This window comes from Mustela lutreola, chromosome 1, assembly GCF_030435805.1.
Source record: "Mustela lutreola isolate mMusLut2 chromosome 1, mMusLut2.pri, whole genome shotgun sequence".
Lineage (NCBI taxonomy): Eukaryota > Metazoa > Chordata > Mammalia > Carnivora > Mustelidae > Mustela > Mustela lutreola.
Genome location: NC_081290.1, coordinates 190,495,967 through 190,522,379, shown reverse-complemented (window position 1 = coordinate 190,522,379; position 26,413 = coordinate 190,495,967). Strand labels below are relative to the sequence as shown.

Sequence of the window (26,413 nt, the reverse complement as noted above, 5' to 3'; positions counted from 1 at the left end):
CCCTAGATAGCCAGAGGGTTCACTCCCTCACCTCCTTCATGTCACTCAGATGTCACCTTCTCATTGAGACCATGTCTGATGACATCTTACACACCCTGTTTTATTTGCTTCCAGAGCTCCTACTGCCATCAAGCATACTACAGATTTCACTTATTTCATTATTTTTTCTGCTTCTTCGAGAATGTAAGCTCCTTGAAGGCAAAAGTTTTGCCTATTGGTTTACTCTGGTTCTCCCTGTGCGTGGAAGAGGATCCAGTACATCCAACAGCTATCCATAAAACGTGATGGAATGATGCCCCAAGGAGTATGCAGAGTTGAGATCAGGCCGACTCATCTTGGACAAGGAAGAGGGAGGCTGCCTCTGTCACTGCCCCGGAGCGGAGGTGAGAATGGATTCAGATGTGTTTGGAGACAGAAATTTAAGTATTCCCCTCCTGGTTGTCCCTAGTTTCTCTGGGAAATAGAAGACAAGGAAGGACCTGAGGAGAACGGTGACGGACAGCCACAGCAGCCATTGAGAAGGCGAGAAGGAGCTAAGGACACTTGGAAGGACTGACAATGCAGGTGAAATGGAAAACCTGGGTTTGCCTTGGCACCAGTTTACCAGGCTGTGCGATTTTCTTCAACAGCATGAGCTACACAGCTGAAGGGGAATGTCCAAGTCATCTCCTGGCTTTTTCTTGAGAAAGTAAGAAGCCTCCCCACCCCCAACTGAGCGCCTCCGTTTACCCACTCAGGGAGCCAACACCAATCATCACCAATCACGGGTTTCACGTTAGTAAAATAAGTAGAGGGTGCGTTTAAGCCGAGAGAAAAGGAGGAGAGGCCGAAGCGCAAGCCCCCTCCCAGACCGGTGGGAAAGGAGCGGGAACCTTAAGCCTTCCCTCAAACCTGGAAGTTGATACGTATCCCCTAGGGCTCGAATTCTGGGCGTCCTCCGCAGAAGGTACTCGTCCCCAGTACCTTCCCCGTCGTTCCCGTCCGGCCGCATACTGATCCACTTCTCGTCGCGCTCCACCCCCTCCGAGCTCGCGCGCTCTTCCTCCACGTGCTTCTCTGTATATACGGGTCGCCCGGGAGACGCCGGTCGGGCGGGGCTCTTCTTACGCCACAATAGGAACAAGCCAATAGCCGTGACGCGTCTCAGTGACGCGAGACGCGCGGCGTGGTTTTGCCGACCGGGGCGCAATGAGGCGGCTGCCCGCTGGGTGGCGCCGATTTCCCGGGGAGGTCCTTATTGGGCCCCCGGCGGAGGTGGGGGAGAGGCGGGCAGGAGCCAAGGCCAGGGAGCCCTCTGCGTCAGCTGCTGCTCACTGCGCCGCGCCAGTACCAGCCGGGACTCACCCGCAGCTCCATGCTTGTGCCCGGCTCCGCTCGTCCATCCTCGGAGAAGAGGCAGGTACGTGCCACCTGTCGGAGACTAGGGAGGAGGGATGCGGAGGTCAGCCCGGTTGTTGGCTCAGAAAGTGAGGTATCAACGACAGCCTGGGTAGAATGGGTACCAGAAATGTAGGGCGAGCGCCAGCTGTGCGGAGGAGCCCCAGCTGTGGCTGCCAGTTGGGGAGCGGGGTGGGAGCTGCCAGCTAACAGCCCAGGGTGCCAGGAAGAGCCATCTGTGTGCTGATCAGTGTGTTCTAAGGAAATGCTGCTTGGGCAGGTCCGCGTCTCTGTGCCCTGTGCGGTATATGGCCTAAGAGTGACGTCTGGACCCTGACAACCCCTTCCCCACGTGTGTGTCCAGTTCGCTTATTCCGCCCTGTTGAAGCTCCTGGGGGCTGTCTCCGGTCAGTTTGCCAAAGGGGTGGGGGTGGGGGTAAGGCAGCAGTGAAGTGCAAGGGGAGATTTTCCACCAATCCCAAACCAGAAAGAGGCATCTTTGAAATTCTCACCAATCCCAAACCAGAAGCAGGCACGCGGTGCTCCAAGGCGAGTAACTTAGACTTAACAGCCACGGCAAGCTCTGGCCAACCCATTCTACTGTCCTCTGAGGAGTGTACCTCTGCTTCCCTAGCTGGCTGCTTTTAGAATGGGGCTGAGCTGGAGATCATGGTGACGTTCACCTCCCCAGGCATGGGCACGAGAAGGTTCCCCCAAGTCCAACCCTGGAAAGTAGAGGAAAGGAGAGCTGGATGGGCTGGGGTTGGGGCATCCCGCACTCCTTTGGTACTGTAGATGCATGCCAAGCTGGAATCGGAATGAGGACTGGAATGAGGGCCAGGGACGAGGGCGTCCTCTGAAGTGCATCACCGGGACCCAAGCTGAGTCAGTAGCCTTTGCTGAGACAGGGTGGAGGCACCATCCTGGGTACTCCCAGTCCTCAGGGAGAACCATCGAGAAACAGGAGACGCAGACTGGGAGCAGACAAGAGCACCAAGGCCCAAGAGGTTAAGAATCCTGCTCCATCCTCCCGTGAGCCTGCCCAGCCCAGCTCTGTGGCCTTGGAATCCTGAGCACTCAGACAGGTAGAGTGGAACCACCCCCCGAGCAGCTTTCTCCTGCTAGCCTCTGGGCAGCCGCCCTTGCTATATTTTTTTAGGCAAAGGGGGAAGGAGCCGAAATAGGCCCGGCTCTTCTCCACTATATGGGCTGGACATCTGGGATTATAGCAAGAGTCATTTGTCCTTGCCAGTTATAGGACAGAAAACCATGGGGCTCTTTTCTGCCTTTAGAACACAGCACTCCCAAGAGGTGGCCCAGAGGCCCTGTTCTCCCTAGGAAGGTTTCCGTGGTAGGTGTTACTACAAATACTGCCACTAATTATCATAATTAGTGGAAGTATTCAGTATAGTCATTATTAGCATTTATTGAACTTTTACCATGTGCCAGGAAATTTATAAATATTATTTTATTTAATCCTCACAACTGTGAGGTATAGCATTATTTACACTTTTTACTCCTGTTTTACAGATTAAATCACTAAGGTTCCGATGGCTTACATGACTTTCCCACTGTCTGAGAGCCAATAAAAGGGAAAGAACAGGAATACATGCCCAGGCCTAGAAGTCCATTAGAAAAAAGTTTGGACCGAACCCGAGGCCAGGTCCCGCTTGCCTCTCACTACGTGTGTGCCTGGATCTCTAGTTGTACTCTGCCTCCAGGGGAGGATCTGGACTAGCACGGAGGCTTCCCCCTCTTCTCTCCATTCTCTATCCTCTTTCCCTTGTTTCCCCTTGGATCCCCCTTGTGTTCCACTTGAAAATGTCCCCCTTCAGAAAGCCCTCGCACCATCTCCTCGCTTGGCACTGGCCCATCAGGGCAGCACCTTAAGGGAGGGCTGCCACTGCCCCTTTAATTCTCCCTGGGCTTGGAATGCAAGTGAGTTGAGCTAGCCATCTCTGTGAGGTCAGATAAGATACTATATATATCGGAGTCGGTAACCTGAGCTCCAGATTACCCAGCCCTAGTCGGACTCTAGCCTCGGGGCTCTCCACCACGGTCTCTTGCCTCATTGGGGAAGGAGAAGCCCCCAGATCCTGTCCAGTGCCCCCGGACACAGGTCAGTAGCTGCCCCTATAGTATGTGAACTTTATGGGGCCTGCTGTCTCAAGGACCCCGTGTGTTTGGGGGAGCATGTGATAGGCTGCCCAGCTGGGCCTGGAGGAGTACTTGGGGCAAGATGGACGGTGAAGGCTGGAGGAGGCAGGCAGGGGCGACCAGGACAGAGGGAAGATAAGCCCTGGAGGAAAGGGAGGGAGACTGGGACTCTCCCCTGGGGTGGGGGCACCAGGAGAGCTCCCGACAGACGGGATTAGGGAAGAGAATTGAAGGATACCAGTACTGCCTGTAGGCCCATTCCTTTGCATTTTCTTGGAAGTGTCGAGATGGCTACCCTCTCCAAACCCTAAATCCAGAAGCCTGCTGTAGAGACACTACCCTGGGCCCACCCCCCTACTTCACCAGTCAGGATTCTCACCTTCATCTCCAGTCTTTCTCATCCCATCACCCCCTCCCAGCCCTGGGGCAACTACTGGAGGTAGCAAGGGAGACAGAGATGGACCTAAATTCTCTTGAATGGCCCCCTGCCAAGGCATGCAAGAGGATTAGGCACTAAACTGGTGGGCCTATGCATGCAAGCCCCTGAGAGACAGAGCTACTGGTTACAGTGGAGGGGAGGCACACTGAGGCGGTTGGGGACTGAGAAGGCAAGCACCAACTGCCCCCACGGAGGCCCTCCACCCTACCCGCAGCCAGCACACCTGCCAGGACATCCCTCAACCTAGGAGCTGATGCTTGTGCCCAGACAGTGCCCAAGCAGACAGGAGTGCGGGTCAGCGCGTGTACACGAAGGGAGACAGGACCCCTCTCTCAGCCCGCTTTACCTTTCAAGGTCAGCACATCAGCTATGCCTCATTCCAATGGTGTTAGCAAGTGGCTTTGGGAAGCTCTGAGGTCACCCCTGTGGAGGTTCCCAAGCACCTAGCAGGACTGGCTGGGACTCCCCACTCACCTGTCCCAGACACCTGGGGAAGAGAGGAGGACTGAACTCTGTTGAGGTACACCTCTGAAACCCAGCTAGGGGCTTTCTCTCCAGACAGTGGCAAGGCCACAGAAGCTGGCATGCCTTCCCCCCAGAAAGCACAGTGGATCTGAACAGAGAGGGGCCACGACGTCTCCTGGGATGTGGGACATTACCCACCCCCTACCCTCGGGGCCAGGAGTGTCTGAGATTCCTGGGGAGCAAGTCCCTCCCCTGGCTGGGCAGGTTAGGGAGCCCTTCACATGAGCAACAGGAAATGACAGTGGCTGACACACAGGGGCTGGCTGCCCAGAGAGACAGGGCTCATTTTAACCCCTGACTCATCTAGCACAGGTACCTTGGGGGGGTGGACCAAGCTGCAGCAAGGGTAGGAGGCTGGGGGGCATGTCCATAACCAGGCCTGGGGCCAAGGGCCCTGGCTGGCACTAAATGCCAGGGCCCCGGGACACTCGGGAGCTTGGCACCGTGGGTGAAATGGAGGCCTCCTGGACCATCTCTTGGCAGATCAGAATTGTACTGGTGCTCAGGTTGCACTTGGCTTTGCTTTTGTTTGCCCAAAGTGGAAACTCCAAGGGCCGCCTCCTGCGGGAGTCTGTACCTGCCACACCGTGGCATAGACGGGGATGCCTGTGTCCCCCAGAGCCCCAGGCCACAGGTCCTGCCCCATTCCAGCTCAGGGAGAGGCCAGGGAAGTACAAAGTGGAGGTGCTGGCCTCAGGGTGGCTGTTTGGGGACCGAGAACAGGTGCCAGTCCTACATGGCCACTGCTCACGCAGCATGACCTTGGGAAACCCGCGTCACTTCCGCCAACACTGGTTTCCTCATGAGCAAGTGGGCGTGAGGATGGCACCCACTACTGGGGCCGACCATGAGGATTGGCACGTGGTGTCCCAAAAGTCTTCATAGAGTTTCAAACTTCAGGAACTTCAGAAATAGGACTGATAAACGCTTCAAAGTTTCATTATTTCATTCCTTGTCTATTGAATCTTGAATAAAAATACCAACTTCGATTTAATGTAAATCATTAAACCTTCACATGATGCTTCTAAGTTTAAATTCTTTCTCCAAAAGAATTAAAACCTAAAGCTGCGCTGAGGCTCTGGGGACACCGGGACAGCGCTCCAGGGAGGGCTGCCGTGACCCGCGTGGAAGCTGCGACAGAAGTGCTCAGCGCAGTGCCTGGTCCAGAGGTGTTCCCGGCCTGCTGGCGGGTCACGGTCGCTGGGCTCACGTGTCCTTTCAGGAAGCAGAGGGCTCTGTGGAGGAAAGGCAGCTGCACTTCCCAAGAGGGGGAAGCTGAGCCAAGTGACAGGGGAGTTCTGGCAGAGCAGGGAAGAGTGGAGGTGCCCGGTTGAAGATGACATGGAGGAGGAGCTTGGCAGGTGGTGTGCCCCTGCTGTCCGAGGTGGCGGGCACCTGGGAGGAGTTGCCTAGAGCCACATGCCTATACTTGCCAGCTCTCGGTAAACAGCAAAAGGAGCAGGGCAGCAGGGGCCCCACGCCCGGCAGGGAGGGAGACAGGGGATCCCAGCCAATCGGCTCGCCTCCCACTGCCCCATGAAAGGGCCATTCAGTCCAGGCCGTTCCTGTGGCAACGAGGAGACTCCAAGCCATGTGAGTGCCCGTCCTGTCCCTGTATTGCGCAGCAAGCCTACAGCCAGGGCCCAGCCTGCTCTCCCACCCGTGGTGCTTTCTGCGGCCTCCAGGGACAGCCGTGTCAGGTAACACCAAGGGGCACCAACCCAAGCTGTCAGCTCACCTGGAAGGTGTTGACACTTTTCTCAAGAGGGAAACTTGGAGTCAGGGGAGGGGATACGCCCGCTCAAGGTCTCAGCCGCCGTAGGGACCCTCTCCCCAGACACGGGAACTCTAAGTCCAACGTCAGCACTGGAAGGCAGCTGCTAGGGATGGGAGCTGTTAGTGATGGCATGACACCCCCCCACAGCCAAGGCTGCTATGGCAAGGGAGGCGGTGGTCTGCCACTCACCTGCCAGATTGGGGCAGAGAGGAGAATGGGGATTTAGGAGGCCTCCTGGGATTCAGGGTGTAACTCCACCTCTAGCCCCAACCCTTTCCAAGGAATACTTGCCAGCCTTCCCAGGGCTGTCTGTCCCTGTCCCTTGTACCTTGTTTGGCCGCAGCACTTCTGCGTCATAAACAGGGCCAAGAGAGGTCACGAGTCTGGGGCACTGCCTGCAGAATACCAATTCCCTGGGAGCCTTAGTGTGGAGGAGGGGGAGTGAAAGCCATGGGGAGGAGGCATGAGCTCATGCCCTGGGCCGGGCGGGGGGAGGGGGGCCATATCTGATTGGCTGCCCGGTGTCCCAGAGCCCAGTTCCTGAGACCTGGAGTCTCTTTGACTTTGAATTATTGATGGAGCTTCTCCAAAGTGAAATAGAGCAGGACTCGTCCTACGCCCCCACCCTGGTGCCTCTGTCTGTATCTTTCTCGGCCTCCCTCAGGGTTTACACTCTTCGTTCTCTGTACCCCAGGAAGCCAAGCAGATGGAAGGAGAACTGTGGTCCCCCTCTAACCCTGCACAAGGTCACCGTCCAGTTACTTTTTCCTAGAAAGGAGTGGGAGCTGTGCTGGCGGTGGGAACACAGTGGGCAAGGGTGTGTGTATGAAGATGGGGGTCCCCAGGCCAGGTGGGAAAATCATACATAGTAAGTGGAGACCAGGCATTTCTGAGCCAGCCCAGACTGAAAACTGCTGCTGGTCTCTGGCAGGGTCTAGAAGTTCTGTTCTGGGATCCATATGGAGGTTCCCACCCGCTGATCTCCCACCCCTGCACCTATCCCACGCCCTGCATGGACTGAGTTGCTAGGGCCCTCTGCCAAGCCATCAGCGTTTGGGGCTTGGCACCAACTCCTCTCTGCCCAAATGGGCCGGGCTGCCAGACTAGGGCAGGCCGTGGGCTGCCCAAGCCAGTGTCTGCAGCACAGCGAGATTCTGCCCACTGCCCGCTCGCTCACCCGCACGCCTCGCTGAGGGATGCAGGGGAAGTCTGGTGCCCCGGGGCTGAGGTCAGAAGCCAGCCAGGCCAGGAGACAGCCAGCCCTCACATTATTACAGGCCTACAAAGGAGGGGCCCAGAGCCTGGCAGGGGCTGGGGGAACAGATAATAACTACTCTCAGAGCTGAGGGCCTCCACGTGTTATTATCTCATTTATTCCTCGCAACAACCCTGTGAGGTAGGAACCATAATGACGATGATTATACTCATTGTACAGGTGAGGAGATTGGGGCTCGGAGGGGCTGAATGACTAGTGTAAAATCACCCAGCTAGTCAGTCACAGGGCAAGCCACAACCAGCCCTGTACCACTACTCTGAGGTTCCTGGAGGGCTCTGTCCCCCACCCTTGCAGGAGCCCCCCAAGAACCCCTGATAGCCTCTAGGAAAGAGGCCTGATCCTACTTGTTCCTCTCTCCGAAGCACCTTTTTTGCCCACCCCCCCGAGCTCCATTTTAGATGAAGCCTGCACACCTCGTGTGACAGAAGGACTCTGATGGTCCCCAAATGAGCTTAAACTTGATGGGGAGGGATGAATCAAGGTCCAGTAGGAAAAGCACTGGACTAGAAACCTGAAAGACCTGAATTCCAATCTTGACTCTGCTAGTTGTGACCTTGGGCACATCAGTGTCGTTGTTCCCATCTGTACAACAGAGAGGTTAAAACAGATGAGTCTTGGGTACCTGGGGGCCTCAGTCCATTAAGTGTCTGCCTTGGGCTCAGGTCATGATCCTCAGCAGGGAGTCTGCTTTTCCCTTTCCCTCCACTCCTCCCCCTCCACTCATACTTCGTCTCTCGCTTTCTCTGTCTCAAATAAATAAATAGTCTTTTTTAAAAAGGATCCTTACAACCCCCCAGTTCAGAGATTCCTGTGTGCCTTCTCCAGACCCAGCCCAGCTGCGCGGGGTGTGGGGACAAGGAGTACCGGCTGTAGTGAAGGATTTTAGCCTCTAGGGGGCCCCGTTTGCACAAGTCATCTCCGTGAGCTTGTTGGCTTGGAGGTTGGTAGAAGAATCCCTGAGAGGCCACAGGACCCCAACTCTGCTTAGAGCCACCTGAGTTAGATCCGTGAAGAAAGAAGTTTCTGCCACACGAGGATTCCCCACCAGAGCAGGTGACTGTGTCCAAGGAAAAACTGTGGGATTTTATCTGGAGACTAAGGTCAAGTCCACTTCCTGCCACATGCTCATTCACCACCACCTCCCCTAGTCCCCCTGCTTCCTCTCATGAGCCTCCTTTTCCTCATCAGGTATCTGACCAAATGGTCCAGGGCCTTTCCAAGCTCAGACAATGTAGGATTCCAAAAACATTCCTGCTCCTCCTTTCAGCAGAAAGAATTAAGACTTAAATTCTTAAAATGGCCGGCATTTTCAATCCAGGGGTTGAGGGCCGGAAGAGAGGGAGCAGCTGAGATCTGGACTGGCATACTGTGGGTCACCTGGAGGGCTGCTGAGAGAGGGCGGTCCCCACCCTCACATCTAGGGCTTTGCAAGGGAGCACTCGGAGTAGCCAGGATGTGCAGACTGGTGGCCCTCTGTGGTTTGTAGAAGCTGGCTCACATCTTGTGCTCTCCGGTGTGAATACACAAGCATAGGTGTGTTTCTTAGCCGTGGGCCAGCCTCTCGTGGAAATGGACCAAGTGGTCTCTCATTGAGATCTGCGTTTCCAGCCAGGTGGGGATGAAGAGGAGGGATGGGGGCACCCTGCTTGACACCTGGCAGGGCCCTCTGACAACCGCTTTCCTTGTCTTCCAGCCCATGAGGCTCCCAGTCCCCACTGAGTGCCGCCCCGAAGGATGTCCCAGCTCTCCTCCACCCTGAAGCGCTATACAGAATCGGCCCGCTACGCAGATGCCCCTTATGCCAAATCGGGCTATGGCACCTACACTCCCTCTTCCTACGGGGCCAACCTGGCTGCCTCCTTCCTGGAGAAGGAAAAGCTTGGTTTTAAGCCAGGCCCCCCAACCAGCTTCCTCACCCGTCCCCGAACCTATGGTCCCTCCTCCATCCTGGACTATGACAGGGGCCGCCCCCTGTTGAGACCTGACATCATCGGGGGAGGTAAGCGGGCCGAGAGCCAGACTCGGGGCACTGAGCGGCCTTCAGGGAGCGGACTCAGCGGGGGCAGCGGATTCCCTTATGGAGTGACCAACAACTCCCTCAGCTACCTGCCTGTGACTGCCCGTGACCAGGGTGGAACCCTGACCCAAAAGAAGTCAAACAGTCAATCAGACCTGGCCCGGGATTTCTCCAGCCTCCGGACCTCAGAGAGCTACCGGATAGACCCTGGGAACCTGGGTCGCAGCCCCATGCTGGCCCGCAGCCCCATGCTGGCCCGAACACGCAAGGAGCTATGCGCCCTGCAGGGGCTCTACCAGGCAGCTAGCCGCTCGGAGTACCTGGCCGACTACCTGGAGAACTATGGCCGGAAGGGCAGTGCGCCTCAGGTGCCCGCCCAGGCCCCAACCTCTCGAGTCCCTGAAGTCCTCAGCCCCACCTACCGACCCAGTGGCCGCTACAGTCTGTGGGAGAAGAGCAAGGGCCAAGCCCCTGGGTCCAGCCGCTCCAGCTCTCCAGGGCGAGACACCATGGTGAGTTTGCCCCTTGGGGACCCAGTGATGGGCTGGGGAGGCAGCAAAGGATGTAGAAGACCCCAATTAAAGGATGGGCTCCCCATCTGACTGCTGATCGAAGCAGAGGTCTCCTTCCCAATCCTTGTGACAGTGTCTCCTGCAGCCTGAGCCAGAGAAGTCATCTCAGCATGGCTGGTACCCTCGTGGCTCAGTGCCTTGCTCAGGGGTCTTCCCACTCTCCCTAGGAAACCCATTTCACGACCCCTGCCCTGGATGCCCATCCAACAGTGCTCCCGGAAATGCTCGGCTACCCCCACATACACTGCAGTGCTCACCCTCCACTTTGCCACCCAGCATGCCAGGGTCCCCTGCAGGCCCTGCGCCATCCTGGACTGAATGCTGAGGCCCCCGCACCACGAGTGCTCCCTGTGGTAAGAGAGGCCTCCCTGCTCTGGCTGTCTCTCTCCTCTTGCTCGGGCTTTTACTTCCCAGCCTGGGGACCTGGCTTACCATCTGGGCATAAGACATCAGAGGGAGAGGGACTCCCCTCTGATGGACACCAGTCCTGGCTCAGGACCAGAGTGTCTGGATAGCGGTGCTTATCATGTATGTGTCTTTGGGGAAAATGTTGGAAACAATTTTGTCTAGGGTTTTAGATAATCCCATACCTCTGTATTCTGGTCCTGCCAGAGGCTGGCTTGCATCTAATCTGTGAACACACCTCTCTGGGGTACTGACTACATTCTGCCTTTTCTTTAGTTATTAGTGGACCCATCAGGTGGCAAGCTCTCAAAGAATGAGAAAGAAATCACATCTCTAAATGCCTCCTCGTGGGCCTAGCACTGCACAGAGTGTAGTGGAGTTACAGCTGACCTGCTGATCGTATGGATGAGTACGGAGATGGATGCACAGAGGGACGGTTGCATAGGTGGGTGGATGGATGGATGGATGGATGGGCAGGTGGACAGACAAACCAGTGGGCAGGACAGCTGTGTACCAGCCCCCTACTTCTAGGACAGGTGCCTTTTGCAAATAAGAGCTGTGCACAGCAAGAAATAAATGCTGCTTAGTGGGCTCGTCCAGACAAAGGGAGCAGGGGTACAAAACAGGCGTAGGGCTTTGGGTCATAGACCTTTTTTTTTTTTTTTTTTTTTTGAAGATTTTATTTACTTATTTGACAGAGAGAGAGATCACAAGTAAGCAGAGAGGCAGGCAGAGAGAGAGAGGGAAGCAGGCTCCCCACTGAGCAGAGAGCCCGATGTGGGGCTCAATCCCAGGACCCTGAGATCTTGACCTGAGCAGAAGGCAGAGGCTTAACCCACTGAGCCAACCAGGCGCCCCTGGGTCATAGACCTAACATAACTAAAGGTCTTGAGGGGACAAATTTAATAACATTACTTAGAGAGTCTTAGAGAGTCTTGGTCTTGTTGGGCTGTCTATGAAGGGCCACGGAGACACAAAAATTGGTGCCTCCCAGAGCATTCAGAACCTGACAAGGCAGGGCCAGCTACACTGGAGGGCTGGCATGGAAGAGAAGCGGGGGATAACAGACCTGGCCTGGGAGAAGTATGTGTTCTCAGAGGGACATATGGTTGGACTAGAGCATGATTCACTTAGATATGCTGCTGTGGCTCACCTCGGGGGCAATCAGAAAGCAGCTCTTAGTGGATGGGCCCTAAAGACCTCTGGGAGGCTCCCTCCCTTTGCTCAGAAGAGAAAAGTTCTTTATGGTATGCAGTGTTCCTCAAAGTGAGGTCCACAGGAATCACCTGCGAGGCTTAATCATCCAGGGGCCTGGACCCAACCCAGATCCCGGAATCAAACTCTCTAGAGATATACCTGGGAATCTGTCCTTCTTATAAGCGCTTCAGGTAACCTTTAAGCGTACTGAGGTTTGAAAACCTCCTCTCCACAGACTAAACTGCAGACCCGCGCTCAGTCCCAGTCATGAGAGCAGGGTCTCCTCCCTTGGTGGAGGGTGGGGAGTCAAACTCCACTGGAACTCTGCCTCCTTCCTACACAGGCATATCTCAAATTTCCCTCCCTGGAGGCTGCTGCCCTCTCTGTTCCCCCCCACAGGGGACACCTCAGCCTCTCCTCCTCCTCCAGGACCAGATAGAGGAGAGTTTTGAGAGAGGAGCTCAGAGAGGTGGCAGATTGCCCTGGGGCAAACTCAACCACCCTAACATCCCTCCTTCCCACCTAGAACCAGCTTACAGCACACCTGAGTAGCTGTTAACGTCCTACAGTGGAGCCAGTGTCTCGCCCTGAGCTCACAGGCAAGACACTACCCATGGGGACGGCCCCTCAGGGGCCAGACCCTCATGTGGCCTCACCCCCTCTCCTCACCACTCTCAGCCTTACTTCCTGCTGCCGACTCCCTCTCCTGAAGTCACAACAACCCTGCTCGAGAGGCCCACACCACTTCTTTCTAAAACTGGGTCCATTGTCTTTTCAGATTTCCATTTGGGGATCTGAACTTCTCATTCATTCATTTCGGGGCTCAGCTTACTAGCAGTCTACCTCAAAGAAGGGTCCTTAACTTCTGCACCTGTTTCCTTGACAAAAGAGAGTCTTCATAGTTCCCACTTCATAGATCATTGTAAGGAACCAAAGGTTGTACGGCACACAGTAGGTGCTTAATAAATGTTAGTCCTCCTTGTTCCCTTCTAGGCACTTTCGGGAGGCAAGAGAGATGAAAGCCGTGATCCCTGCTCTCAGTGCACTCACAACTAACTTGGGGAAATAAGTTCTTAAAATAGTTGTGATAGGAGGCAGCCCCAGGTGTCGTTTGTCAAGTGTCACAGGTGGTGGGGAAGGGAGGGGCCGCCTGAGGCTGCAAGGTACAGTTTGCCTCTTTAACCTTAGACACCGCTCATCTGAGCTGTGTTTCCTCATCCATAAAAGGGATGGGTCATACTGCCCTGCCCACCTCACAGGGTGTCAGGAGGCTCCAAGCAAACTGGCCGTGAAGGAATCTGAAACCTATAAAATGCTATGGAAGAGTTAGTGAAAAGGGAGAAGATAGAAAAGGGGCTTTTGGCATCTGAGTGGAGCGGGGAGGGGTCCACTGTATTCTGACTCTTCTGGGGTCCCCCTGGGTGGCCCTTGGACCCAGGGGCTCTCCGGGTAGCCAACTTGAACTATAGCTGACATTCATGAAGGAAAGTCAAAAGCAGGCACCAACCGGGGAGTTAGAACAATTCTAACCAGGCTCATTCTCCTCATTAATAGTAACAGCCAACATGAACTTGGAATATTACAGACTCAGCTGAGTGCGAATGAAGGACTGGTGGAGGGGGATTGGGAATTCTGAAACCCCCCCACCCCCATGCTTGCATATGCACCAACAAACCACCAGTGGGGGGTGGGGGGACTGCAGCTCAGCCTAAGATAAGGAGGGCTGCCCCAGGCTCCACGTGCTGTTTAAAATGCAGACAGATTGGAGGGGAGGGACTGATGGTTCAGAACTGGCAAAAAAAAAAAAAAAAAAAAAGCTTTCACTACCACCCCACCCATCGCCTGTGGGGACTCCAAGCCGGGCCAGGTGGGTTGGCCCAGCAGAAAGCCTGGAGCCCAAACACCCAGCCCAGTTATGGCCCCCCTTCGCCCCACCTCTCCTGTTCCCTGGGCCTATGGAAGGACAAGCTGTTCCCACTGAGCCCTGCCAGGGCTGCGCTTTAACCCCTACAATCCATCCTAATCCTCCCCTGCTCCACCCCTCCAACTGCTCCCTCCCCAGCCCTGGCATTCTGCCTGCCAGCCTCAGCCCTGCCCTCACCCCACCCCACCCAGGCCACCCTCTGCTCTCCCCTAGACAAGCAGGGGTTGGCCCAGGGCCCTCCAGAACACAGTCATCAGGCTGAGTACCTGCTGCTGAGATGCAGAGCCAGGGAGCAAGGCTCAGAGCCTGCCGGCCTATCCTCCCCACACAGCCTCTTCCAGACCCTTGCCCTCTGCTCTAAAACCTGTTGCTAGGAGTGAAAGGGCTGGGAACCTAGAATACCTGGGTCCTATTTGCCAAGGGGCTGCTGACTCATCTCCCGAAGCCTTGGGTGCCCAGCTGTTCAGAGACAGGGAGATTATATAAGGGGAGGTCATGTGATTTTACTCTTGGGTGGGACTTTGAACTTGACTGCTGCCTTGCAACGAGCAGGGGTTACTCCAAAGAGAACAAGTTGAAGGCGGCAGGAACTAACTGCCCTAGCGGTCCAGGGTGAGAAGTTGAGAAGTGTGACCTTCCTCTCTCCCCCACTGCCTTCTCTGTTTATTCAGCCATGCTGAAGTGCATCCCCGTAGTCTTGTTTATCCAGCCTAGCAGCCTGGGACCCCTGGGCTGCCCTGACCCTCTCAGCCACTCCCAGAAAGCTGAACGTCCTGAGGACTTGAGTCTCTGTTGACATGAGAAAGCCTCTCAGAGTAGACCTTAAGCTAAAGGGTCCCATGACCAGGACCAGTACGAGCTGCTGAGAAAGGACAGGCAGTTCGGGCAGGTGTCAGCAAGATGCCAATGGTCCCCATCCCTTGAAGACGGGCTATGCTCTGTGACCTGGTTGGTGGCCCCCGTGCCGCCTCACCGAGGCTCAGTTTCTCAGTCAGCGCCCAGCATCATCCTCCCTGCCTCCCTCCTCCCCTGCTCCAGGATGTCTTCATGAGTTAACATGGTGCTGGGGTGGGGCTGGGCAGTGGAGAAGTTAATCCGAGCCCGGCAAAATGTTCCCTGCCCGAGGGGGAGCCGCTCCACTGACCAGCAGCTACACAAATGAACATCATGTTCAGGGCCCAGGCTGCACACGTGGCCCCCTGCACCCTCCGACCTCAATGGATAGGTAAAACTGGCACCCGCACAGAAACATAAGCAAGAGAGGGACATGTGTGGGCCTCTGGAATCCAGCTGGTTCAGGCCAGACTGCCCTAGGGCTGGAAAGAGTACAAAGCTTCTGGCCTCCTGGGGTCGGAGTGATACAGGGAAGCAGAGGGCCTTCTGTCCCCAGTGGCACTTGTGAGCTAAAAGCCCAACCCACAACAAGGACTCGGAGCCCCTACCCATTCAGTCAGTCAAGCCACCAGTCTATCCACTTGTGATGGTAATGACAGGTGTGTGCTTGGTGGGGGGAGGGGGCAGGGGAGGTCATTTTCCTGGGTCAGAGCAGTGTTTCCAAAACACTTGAACCAAGCCATCACTGAGATCTGAGGAAGCAGGGTATACTCTCAGGCCTGCCCTCACAGAGCTAACCCAGATTCCAACCCCAGAAGATCCATTCTTTCCCCACCCCGCTTCAAGAAATGGCACTGCGGAGAAAGGGTGTCCCGGGGGTTTGGCCAGTTGAGAAATGAGCCACAGTTGCTTGCTGGTTGTGTCCTTCAGCAGTCAGACCTGCTTGACAAGACCGGACCCTATGTGAATTCTTTCCCCTCACCCCAGCCTTCTCAAAGAGCTCCCCTGCAGGTAGATTTCATCTGGGCCTCCTTGCTCCCAGCGTTGGCTCTAACCTTCTACTTCCCAGGAACCAGGAAAGAGGGAGTGAGCGTGCTAATACAATGCCAAGATGTCCTGGGGTGGGAGTACTGGCCTAAGCTGTTGAAGAGTCATGGCATTGCTGGCCTAAGTCATGGGGCCAGAGGCCAAATGCTCCAGTGGGGAAGCACCTGTGAAGACAGTGCTTACCACAGCACGCTTATTCAGCATGCAAATCAAGACTCACCCCACCCTGTGAGGCTCTGTGGGACTTCCAGGATATTCAACAGAGCCTGGTCCGGCCCCCACTTAGACATGAGATCAACACCATTTATCAAGCGCCCACTAAGAGAACCCACAGCCCTGCCCGAGGAGGTTTCAGTGTGATCGCACAAGCCCACAGACGATCTAAAACCATTTACAGGAGCCTTAAAGACACTTATAAAACAAAGATAAACATATTAAGATAAATTAACACGGTGTACGCTGAATACCAGTGGACAGGGGTTATGCTGTGATGGGCTGTTCCACGCTGAATGGAGTTCTTTAGAGAGGGCTTGGTGGAAAACACAAGTTTTGAGCATACTTTACAAGCAGGTAATTGGCAGGGAGCGGAAGGGCATTCCAGAATCTCCTGGTAATTGTTAAAAGCACAGGTTTTGCCGTAAGCCAGGTTGGGGTTCAAAGCCCCACACTGTCATTTATTAGCTTTGTGGTTCTGGCAAGTCATTTGGCCTCTCAGGACTTAAGGACCTTCATCTAGAAAATAGAGATAATAGTTCCTACATCACTTCATTAATTATGCAAATTAACTGGGATAATATATATAAAGCACTTAGCCTGTGCCTAGCATTTAGTGAGTACTTAATCAGTGGCAGCTTTGTCTTTTAAGTGAGAGAAGGCAAGTGCTGAAGCAGAGAAGTAAGAGCAGGTTGGTTAGCAGCAGGGGTCAGAGAAGGGCGAGGGTGGTGACCGAGCCTGCAGACAGACAGCCTCACAGACGGAGCTACCTCAGCTTCCATGCTGGACGCAGGAGTCAGGTGCTCTAGGAGCTTACAGGCAGAAGTGTGGTGTCATCAAAGGCCAGCATTGCTGCAGACACTGTAGGACTCAATGGAAAGGGTGTGCCTAGAAAGAGGGAAGCAGGGAGAAGGCTGAGGCAGCACCTCGGGGATCTGGTCACGGAGTGAGGACAGGGACTGGGCGCTCACCTCCTAACACCGGTGCCCTTGCTGACCATCGCCCACCCCATACCTGTGTTCGGGACATATTCCCCATGTGGCTGAGGTCGTGTGAGCAGGGCGCGTGTACATGTGGCCATGAGCATGCCAAGAGGAACAGAAGGAGGCCACAGATGAGTAACAGCACACGCTGCTGCTTCTGAGTATTTTTAAATGCTAAAAATACTGGCTAAAAATAGCCAGCAGGCTCCAAATAAGATACTTTCTCTAGGCAGATTCTGTGTGGGTCCCTGATAGGTGAGGGGCGGTGGAGCATCTGAAATGAAATGCAAAGACCTCTGCTCTTCAGGCATCGAAGCCCTCCCGCTTGCCCCCACCCGGGCTGAGCACCTGCGTCCCCACCGCGGTGGTACTTTCTTCCCACCTTCCAAAACAAACCAAAATCTGAGATTCTGAGAGAGATGCAGCTGGGTAACTGGGCAGAAGTAGCCAGAAAATGTTCTTCCCTGGAGCCAAATGGGACAGTGACCTCTTGTACCTTATAAAATAGGAGCACTGGCTCTCTTGATAATGGGACGAACTGGGACTGGGGAGAGGTGTGGGGCGGGGAGGACTCAGTGCTGACGCCAGGGAAATCCGTGCTCCTAACCCGGGGGCCCACCGACCCTCGCGAGCTGTGTGCGTTTCGGGCTCCTGGAGGGCCTGAGTCCCCCTGAACGACGTGCAAAAGTTTGTGCGCAAGTGCATCTTCCCCCCGCGGAGAGCACGAACTTTCACAGGGTGCGCCAAATGCCGGGCAGCTCCCAGAAGTCAGGGACCGAAAGCCTCCCGGTTTGGGGGGCGGCTCACCGGACTGACAGAGTCCTGTGGGGGTCCTCCTGAGTCCCGACCCCGAGGCCGGCGGGGGGCTCGGCGCGCCTATCCCGCCCTTCCCGGGGACGGCGGGTCTTGGCGGCAGCCAGGCCGGTGGGGTCAGCGGGCAGGAGGCAGTCCCGGCGAGGGGCCGCTCTGCGGGAGGCTCCGGGTGGGGGAGGGGGACGAGGTACGGGGGGCGGGGCCCCGGCCGCGCTCGGGGCCGCGTGCCGGCGCCAGGGGCGGGGCTGGGGTGCTGGCCCCGCCCGCGGCGCTGACGTCGTGGGGCCCGAGGCGCCGGCAGGGCCGCCAGTCAGCCGGAGCGCGAGAGCCGGGTACCGGGGCGGTTGGCGGCGCGCGCCGGGGAGGTTGAGGCGGAGGAGCGCGCGGTCGGCGGGCCGGAGCAGTTACCGCCGGGCGCCGCGGACAGTGTCCTGTGGCGGCCTCTCCGGCCTCAGCGTCCGGGCTGTGGCACCGCGCGGTCCTCCCCCGCGCCCCCTTTGCCAACGTTAGGCGTGGGGCCGATCCCGCCGCCCGCCCCCCAGCATGCGCACCTCGTACACCGTGACCCTGCCCGAGGAGCCCCCGGCCTCCCCCTTTCCCGCCCTCGCCAAGGAGCTGCGGCCGCGCTCCCCGCTCTCCCCCTCCCTGCTGCTCTCCACCTTCGTGGGGCTCCTGCTCAACAAAGCCAAGGTACGCGGGGCCCCTTTCCGGGACCCCCAGGCCGGGGGCCTGGACTTCCGCCTCCTCCCCGGGACGCCCCCCACCCCCATCTGCCGCGCGCTCCGGGGCCGCGGGGGACCGATTCCTCCCAGCCCCCACCCCTCCTTTCCTAGGGTCTCCCGGCAAGGAATGCCCCCTCCCCAGGTGATCTCAGGCTTACTCGCGGCCCCCTCCCCTTGTTGAGGTCCCAGCCCCTGAGGTTCCCCCCCCTCCCCACTTCCTCTCCCTCTTCGTGACCCGGGCACCAGGTGGCCCTTGGGCTCTTAATTCCTGGCACCTCTTAGGACAGGTGCAGGAAAGCGTAACCTTGACTAGTTCTCGCTGTGTGAGGGAGTGGGCAGCACGCTGGACTCGGCGGTGTGACTCCTCCAAGGCCAAAACCCAGCAAGAAAGGCTGTTCGGAAAGAGCCGCCCCCTCCTCACTCGCCCCAAAGGGCGCTCTTCCGAAGGGTTGGTAACGGGGGTCCTTTGACCCGGTGAAGGGCAGAGGAGTCGCAGACAGGTGAAAGAGGGCAGCTTCCCTTTCCTTTCCTGCCCTCCCCCAGTACTGCTAAGTGGGCAGTGGATCCCTCAGATGAAGTAGCCACCCCAGGGTAATGCTGGGGCCAGAAGCTGGGCACTGCCCCCTTGGGGAAGGGAGAAGGGGCCAGAGCTTGACAGATCTTATGTAACAGGCACCAGCTCCCGAGTTGGCAGTGCGTGCACTGCCCCGTGCCAGGGCCACACCAGGCTCCTTGGCCGCAGCCAGGACTCATGGCTGACCCTCATGGCACAGGTGAAGTAAGCAGGAAAGCCCTTTCCTGGGGTCTTGAGTGTAAAGACACAAACCTCAATCAGCCTTGCTTATATGACCCACATCCCCAAATGTTTCCTCCCCATTAACCCAGAGCGGGCTCTCCCTGAGCCCCCTGCTCCTTCACGGAGGGTGAATGCTGTCTGTCTACTAACCGTGGAGGTGGCATTGACCTTTTAGAACAGTGGTTGCCCCTAAGTCAAGGTTAGGTTTGTTGATGACTGATTTTAAGGAAGTTCTTGATCCAGACTCTTTCCAGTCTTTGCGTATGCACTCCACATAGCAACTGGAGTCATTTCCTTCTCTCCCGGTGAGAGGCTCGCTGTGTGGGGTCTCTCCCCCAACCTCTCCAGTTCTAGCCTCTCCCTGTCGGCCCAGAGGTAGGATTGTTTTCCCCCGTAAGAAAGGTCACTCCTGGGACATTTTGTTCCTCTCCAGAATGGAAAGTGCTGACTTTCCCTGGAGCTCCTGATTTCCTATTCATGGCAGAAGAATATCTGGCTGGGCATAGAACAGCCCTGCTCTCCCCTCCACTCCCACCCCCCGACTCCTCTCATCCAGCCGCCTTCTACACAGAGCGCTTAGCAATTGGCAAGTAGTTTTGAATTCAGGAAATTTTAGACAAAGGCACAATCCACCCCCACCCCTACAAAAAGAAAAACGAACAGAGGGTCCGCGCAAAGCCATAAAAGAACCTTCCCCATCTCTATACCTGCCAGGCCGTTAGTAGAGTTAGATTCTCAAGAACAGTAACCGTAGGTGATGACGTGTTCTTGACCCTCACTGTGCTGGGTCAGAGTTAAAAGTGTCAACACCACACAAGTGCCTCAGTGCAAAGACACCTCCAGTTTTCCACTGCCCTGTCCCCATTAGTGCTGAGGGACTACTGTCTCAGCTGGAGGCCCACTTTGGTGGACACTGACATGATCACCAGGCTTTGCTTCTGCAGCTCCTTTAGACAGATGTTGTCTGAGGCCCAGGGGGTAAGAACTAACAAGCAATGCCAAAAATAAGCGTGAGAGTGAATCTTTGAGGAGGGGAGGACGGGTATCCTGTGGTGGACAGGCTTTAACGTTTAGTTCCAAAGGGGCAACACGGAGACTTTAGTGTTTTTGTTGGGCACCAGAGAAGTCCTTCTCCAGGTCTACCTGAAAACCCTGATAAGGTCTTTGTCCAGGGAATTATCTCTGTTGTGGTCCTCTTACTGGAACATCAGGGTTTAGACTGTCAGAAAGGTAAGATTAAAATCTTGTGTTTGGGGCCATATACTGCTAGCACTGGCAGAATTCAAGGATGCTTTTGCCCACGTGCTGCCAATAGGCTTTGCTTGCTAACTGCAGGTGGAAACCAGGTCTCTCTTCTGAGTATATTTCCTTCCCTACCTGTTAGTGTCAGACCTGATCACTGGCAAGAAGGGATCCTCTTACTTGTGGGATCAGCAGGGCAATTCCTGAGAAAAGCCCTCCTTCAGCCTGCCTCTCCCCACCCCACCCCCTTGAGCTGACAACCTCATGGGCTTTGTCAGCACACGGCATGAGTAATTTTAGCTGAGTTATTTCAGGCTCCTGTTCTGATCAGGGTTGAGCTGGCCCCACGCATGCCCCAGTCAGTGTTGCTCCAGAGTTGCCGGCTCCCGGGTCCCCTCCCTGAGAGAGGGGGTGGCAGGCTCATCTGCACACTGTTTCTTTAACCCTTTGAGCCCAAAGGTTTTCTGACTCCTTGCAGGTAGGGCCAGGATTAGCCAAGAGATGTGGACCTAGCAGCTGTCTCACTCCAGCCCCCTCACCAACCTCCACAATAGGGACAAGAACGAAGTGGCACCCTCAGCCAGGTGCTTACCCCTGTGTGGTCACAGTCTGCCATCGGAAGGGCTCCCAGCCAGTGACCAGTCAGGATGCCGAAACCTGAGCCAGGCTGGGAGGATTCTCCCAGGCTTTAATCAGCCTCTGGGAGCTGAGCTCAGCTGGAAGGAATTCCACCTGTCTCCGGCAATTCAGAATGGCAGGCCAACTTCAGTTTTCCTCAAGCTGAAGATCTTAAACTCACTTCAGACATTTTGTCATTGAACATTTCAAGATCTCCTTGAAGCGCCTGTTACGACAGCTGCTTCGTGTATTGGACATCTAAGGGTGGGAAAGTGGGTCATTTGAGATAGTGCCCAGATTTGGGACCCGGAGTTCCTTGTAGCTGGCAATCAAATACATTAATTCCTAGGCTCTAGCTCTAATCTCCAGCCTCCAGTATGGCAGAGACTGAAGAGGCATGTACAGATCGGAGAAAGCACATGTCAACAAAGGAAAGGAAAGCCCTGTAGAGTATCTGTGTTGTGTGTTGAAGAGAGAACAATGTGTGTGCCTGATCCTCCTGGCTCTGGCAGAAAGCTGCGTGAGTGCGCCTAGCACTGACCCAGCCTCTTTGCCTTCAGCCTCATATGCCGTGTGTTCTTTGTTTCCAGAATTCTAAGAGCGCCCAGGGTCTGGCTGGTCTTCGAAACCTTGGGAACACGGTGAGCCCTTCCCAGCCCACTTCTTTCCTCAGGCCACGCGCTCCTGTCCCAATGGGACCATCTGGCCAGAGTTCCCTTCTGGCTCCTGAGGACTCCCTGTCCTCTAGAGGCCAGTTATACTGCCCATACTGGCTGGTGGGTTTTACAGAGTGGCTGGGACGCCGCCTCCCTCCTGGCCCCTAGCAGGAAGCACTGCTATAGGGGAGTTGCCCTCTTTACTGTCAGCTGCTTTCCTGGAGCCTTATCCTGAAGGACATCCATCACTTCCCACCCACTTCTGTCCGGCACACCCACACCCTTCTGTACACCTCACCGTCAATAACCAGCTACGTCACCTGTGCCGCCAGTGGGAGTTGGCCCCACAGCGCCCCTTCCCCTTACAGAAAGAGGAACTTGAGACTGTGGGAGTGTTCATCTCTGGGGTAGATGAGCCAGAGGGCCTCTGGTACTAGGGGAGTGGACATGCCAGACAGGGCTGTGTCTTACTGAGCGGGTGATCTCTTGCAGTGCTTCATGAACTCCATTCTGCAGTGCCTGAGCAACACCCGGGAGTTGAGGGACTACTGCCTTCAGAGGCTCTACATGCGGGATCTCAGCCACAGCAGCAGTGCCCACACAGCCCTCATGGAAGGTGAGGAGCCTGGCCCTGGACACGGGTTCTGCTCCACAGTAGTATCAGTAGTTGTGTGCTGTATGTGTCCCTCCTAGTCTTCTCTCTTTGGCTTCTTTTTGTTGGGATTCTAGTTTGAGTTTCTTACAGAAAATGTCTCACCTGTCCTCCACGCCCCCCTCTCTACCCTCTCCTCCCAATTAGAGTTTGCAAAACTAATCCAGACCATATGGACTTCATCCCCCAATGATGTGGTGAGCCCATCTGAGTTCAAGACCCAGATCCAGAGATACGCACCACGCTTTGTTGGCTATAAGTAAGAGCCTTGCTGACATGTCCTCCCCTGGGTGGGTGCCGGCCACAGGGTGGTTCTCGGAATGAGAGCTATCACTCACTCTTTTCTTTGGACTCAGTCAGCAAGATGCTCAGGAGTTTCTTCGCTTTCTTCTGGATGGACTCCACAATGAGGTGAACCGAGTGACAGTGAGGCCCAAGTCCAACCCTGAGAACCTCGATCATCTTCCGTAAGTAAGAGGAGAATGCTGTGGGGAAGAAAAACTTGGTGACCTTGAGTTTTGGGCTGACTTCTTTGGGGGTAATAATTTGGAGAGAATTTTAAATATTAAAGATTTAGACTGATGGATCCGTAAACTTCTCATGGCATGAGCTCTGACCCAGTTGTCTCCCTCTCTCTGGCTCTTAGTGATGATGAGAAAGGACGACAGATGTGGAGGAAATACCTAGAACGGGAAGACAGTCGGATTGGGGGTAAGTGCATGAATGGGAAGAAGGCCTGCTTTCCCTGGTAACTGCTTTTGCCTCAGCAGAGCGTGAGTGTGAAAAGCCCTAAGAGTCATCCTCTCAGGGGACCTTCCTTCTGCCCAGCGGCCCACGGACAGAGGCAAGAGCGCTGAGAGGGCACACAGCCCAGAGAAGACGTGTGCTCCTTCTCCTGGCTTAAGCTCGGCTGTCCCATCTCTTCTGCAGATCTCTTCGTTGGGCAGCTAAAGAGCTCCCTGACGTGTACCGACTGTGGTTATTGCTCGACAGTCTTTGATCCGTTTTGGGACCTCTCACTGCCCATTGCTAAGGTACGTGCCCCTGTTGCCTCCCGTTGGAAGGCCCACTCATCCTCTCACAGCATCGACCTCTGTGACTCGTACTCTGTCTCTCCCAGCGAGGTTATCCTGAGGTGACTTTAATGGACTGCATGAGGCTCTTCACCAAAGAGGACGTGCTTGACGGCGATGAGAAGCCGGTAAGTCCCCTCCCGTGGGACCCAGAACACACTCTCTGGGAGAGACCTGACACCGGCAGATGCAGCCTGGGAGTTCCTGGACTCAGCCCACTGATTTCTCCCCCAAGTCCTCTGTAGCTCTCTTTGTTCTGTCTTGCAGACGTGCTGTCGATGCCGAGCCAGAAAACGATGCATAAAGAAGTTCTCCATCCAGAGGTTCCCAAAGATCTTGGTGCTCCGTATCCTTAAGATCCAGTCCACCATGGCAAGCTGGACTTGCCTTTAGAGAGTGACTGATGACAAGGGGCTGAACTGAGGGCGAGCAGAGTAGGAAAAAAGAAACGTGGTAGACTTTCCTTTCCTGGTTTGCTCTTTTGCTTCTGAGAAGTGCTTCACCCTCTTAGGACTCAGTCCCCTTTACTTTGACTACCCTTGCCACCCTCTCTTGTCCTTTGACTTAATGCCAACCCCAGACCTGAAGCGGTTCTCAGAATCCAGGATACGAACCAGCAAGCTCACAACATTTGTGAATTTCCCACTAAGAGACCTGGACTTGAGAGAATTTGCCTCAGAAAACACCAGTGAGTATTTTCAGCTGGGAGGGCAGAAACAAGGCACAAGGACCTAAAATCCAGATGGGAGGCCAGGAGGTGGGAGGAAGCTGCTGAAGAGTGAGTTAACAAAAATCAGGAATAGAGGCATGAGGGAGAAGGGAACGTGGGGCAAGGAATGCTTTGGGGGCCTGAAACCTTGTACTTCCTCCCCAGACCATGCTGTTTACAACCTGTACGCTGTGTCCAATCACTCTGGAACCACCATGGGTGGCCATTATACAGCCTACTGCCGGAGTCCAGTGACAGGCGAATGGCACACTTTCAATGACTCCAGGTGAGACAGAGCTCTCAGGTAGGGCTCCTGGCTAGCCGACATCTGCACCTCACCCACCTGTGTGGCTTCCCCTTTGACCAAATGGAGGAGGTCAGAGCCAAAAGGCCACGTAATATGTCTGAGCCTGCCACCCCTTTGCAGAATTTCTAGAAGACTGCAAAAGAGATCGACTTCCGGGGCACCTAGGGAGAGGAGCAGTGGGCTCCCACGGTCTGCCAGCCCCACCGCGTGTGTCCCAGTGGCCCCCTCTCCAGGGCTCTCTCTGACGTCCCCCCCCCTCTCTCCACAGCGTCACACCCATGTCCTCCAGCCAAGTGCGCACCAGCGACGCCTATCTGCTCTTCTACGAACTGGCCAGTCCGCCCTCCCGCATGTAGCAGCGAGGAGCTACATCTCTTTCTCCCTTCCCCGTGGTGGCCCCACACCCTAAGTTTTTTTTTTTTTTTTTTTTTTTTTTTTTTTAAGACAAAAAGAAAAAAAAAAAAAAAGAACCTGACAAATAAGAGAAAAATAAAGCAAAGTAACTGCCGAGCAGGAGTTGCTGCAGCCCAGTCAGGGTCTGGAGCCAGGAGCCCGGAGCTCCGAGCCACCTGGTGTGAAGATCGACAGGACACAGAGCCTGGAGCGCAGTGCCCCCTCGGCGTCTCTTGTTTGCAGTTTTAAGCTTGTGGTTTTTTCCCTGTGTGTAATAAACAACAGCGGTCTGTGGGGAGAAGATCCTGGTCCACTTGCTGCCCTTCCAGCCCCCAGTTCCTCCCGAGAAGACAGCGCCCTCTGGAGCCTGCTGGGAGGATCGCCGCCTGGAAGCACTGGCGCCGGAACCCGGCACCTGTCTTCACCTGGACCCCGCTCACTGGTCCAGAAGCAAGAAAAACACTCATGAGCCAAGAGCCCTCTTAACGCTGCTAACTCCAGGGGGACAGACAAGGGGACGACTTTGGGGGGAAAAAAAAGCTGATTTTGGTTTTTAAAAACCTGGTTTTTTTTTTAATTACCATAACTAAAGTTTTCAGATGGGAGATGCTTCCTTCACACCTCTTTACAGCTGGGACATTGTGCTGGTCATTTTGTTTTGTTTGTTTTTAGTTCTTCAAATACAGCTTTTCTAATGCTAGCCCCCAATGGTGCTAGGTGGGCGTTGGCCAGACCCCAAGCACAGCCACAGTAGACCCAGGATCTAACAAGTTTTTTTTGTTTTCTTTTTTTTGTTGCTTTTTTTTTTTTTTTTTTTTTTTTTAATGTTCTGGATGGAATCTAGTTGCCTCCAAGAATTGTGCCTTATAGCATTTGGGGACCAGGGGGTAACTTCCCCTCCCTGAAATATCCCTCAGCCTGTTCCCTTTTCCTCAGTGCCATGTTCAACCCCGCTGGGGGATAATGGGGGTCATGCCCTTAGCCCCTGGCTCGGTTTGCATTGCAGTGAGGCGGAGAGGAGAGTAGGTAGAAGGAGATTTCTTCTGGTGGTGTATCAAATTTTTCCTGCCCACTTCCTCTAAGCCACCCCTGGTCTACTCCCCCCAGCTGTTTGAAGGATAGCACAAGCCCCTTATTTCTAGAGCTTTTCTCACCTTTAATTTATTCCCTTTTAATGTGCTTTTTCTTCCTGACCTTCATGCCCCCATCCCTTCTCAGAGCCTCCTAGACATAGGCCCTTTGGACCGAGTTTCTCAGGGATGCCCATACCACCCCTCAGCCCTCCTTGGCATTGGTCTTCAGTCCTACCCCAGGAGCTGGAGCCTGGGTGTTTGGGGACATCTTGCCTCAGCTGTACGATTCTTTCCCACGGGCGTGATTTTCCCTGAGTAGTTGGACAAAACTCGGTGCTGCCACAGTAACACTGTTCAGCACCAAGGCACGGAGCTCTGGGCATCCACATGGCTGGGCCCAGCTTGTGCCCCTTGGAGCCTGAAGCTTTCCAATGCTCCCAGAAGGAGGCATCAGAGAAAGACGCCCCAAGTTTAACTGGCCTGACCCCCTTCCCCAGGGAAGCCCTGTGAACCTGAGCCAAAGGGCTGATGTGCACTTGTTTACTGTGTAAGCAAGAGTAGAAGAATGTCTGATGTCCAGTGAAACCTTGTACAGAATAAATAATAGCTTTGAGAA

At 55.2% G+C, this 26,413-nt stretch overlaps 1 protein-coding gene and 1 long non-coding RNA gene across 7 annotated transcripts in view; one reads left to right on the top strand and one right to left on the bottom strand.

Annotated features, from left to right (window-relative positions):
* LOC131837173 (uncharacterized) overlaps positions 1-1,270 on the bottom strand; it is a 222,503-nt gene extending 221,233 nt beyond the window's left edge. Inside the window, exon 1 of the long non-coding RNA XR_009355955.1 lies at positions 964-1,270. This is a non-coding gene — a long non-coding RNA (uncharacterized LOC131837173). The remainder of the gene's footprint in view (positions 1-963) is intronic.
* USP2 (ubiquitin specific peptidase 2) lies at positions 1,175-26,413 on the top strand. 6 transcript variants are annotated; one of them, XM_059183365.1, is made up of 13 exons: positions 1,175-1,399; positions 9,245-10,080; positions 21,525-21,575; positions 22,083-22,206; positions 22,390-22,501; positions 22,599-22,709; positions 22,889-22,953; positions 23,173-23,276; positions 23,363-23,443; positions 23,583-23,661; positions 23,896-24,003; positions 24,190-24,310; positions 24,600-26,413. In XM_059183365.1, the coding sequence occupies exons 2-13, from the start codon at positions 9,286-9,288 to the stop codon at positions 24,685-24,687; spliced, it is 1,839 nt and encodes a 612-aa protein (XP_059039348.1). In that variant the 5' UTR covers positions 1,175-1,399; positions 9,245-9,285; the 3' UTR covers positions 24,688-26,413. The 6 variants fall into 6 exon arrangements, with proteins under 6 accessions (XP_059039348.1, XP_059039354.1, XP_059039351.1 ...); XM_059183371.1 differs by lacking the exon at positions 1,175-1,399 and adding an exon at positions 2,441-2,462; XM_059183368.1 differs by lacking the exon at positions 1,175-1,399 and adding an exon at positions 3,393-3,496.

What these genes read in the sequence shown, in the direction of transcription:
- USP2 (XM_059183365.1), top strand. Translation starts at nt 9,286, where the DNA reads ATGTCCCAGCTCTCCTCCACCCTGAAGCGCTATACAGAATCGGCCCGC. An exon ending in GGAAGACAGTCGGATTGGGG is followed by an intron (nt 22,954 to 23,172) that starts GTAAGTGCATGA and finishes TCTCTTCTGCAG; the next exon opens with ATCTCTTCGTTGGGCAGCTA. An exon ending in TTGACGGCGATGAGAAGCCG is followed by an intron (nt 23,444 to 23,582) that starts GTAAGTCCCCTC and finishes TCTGTCTTGCAG; the next exon opens with ACGTGCTGTCGATGCCGAGC.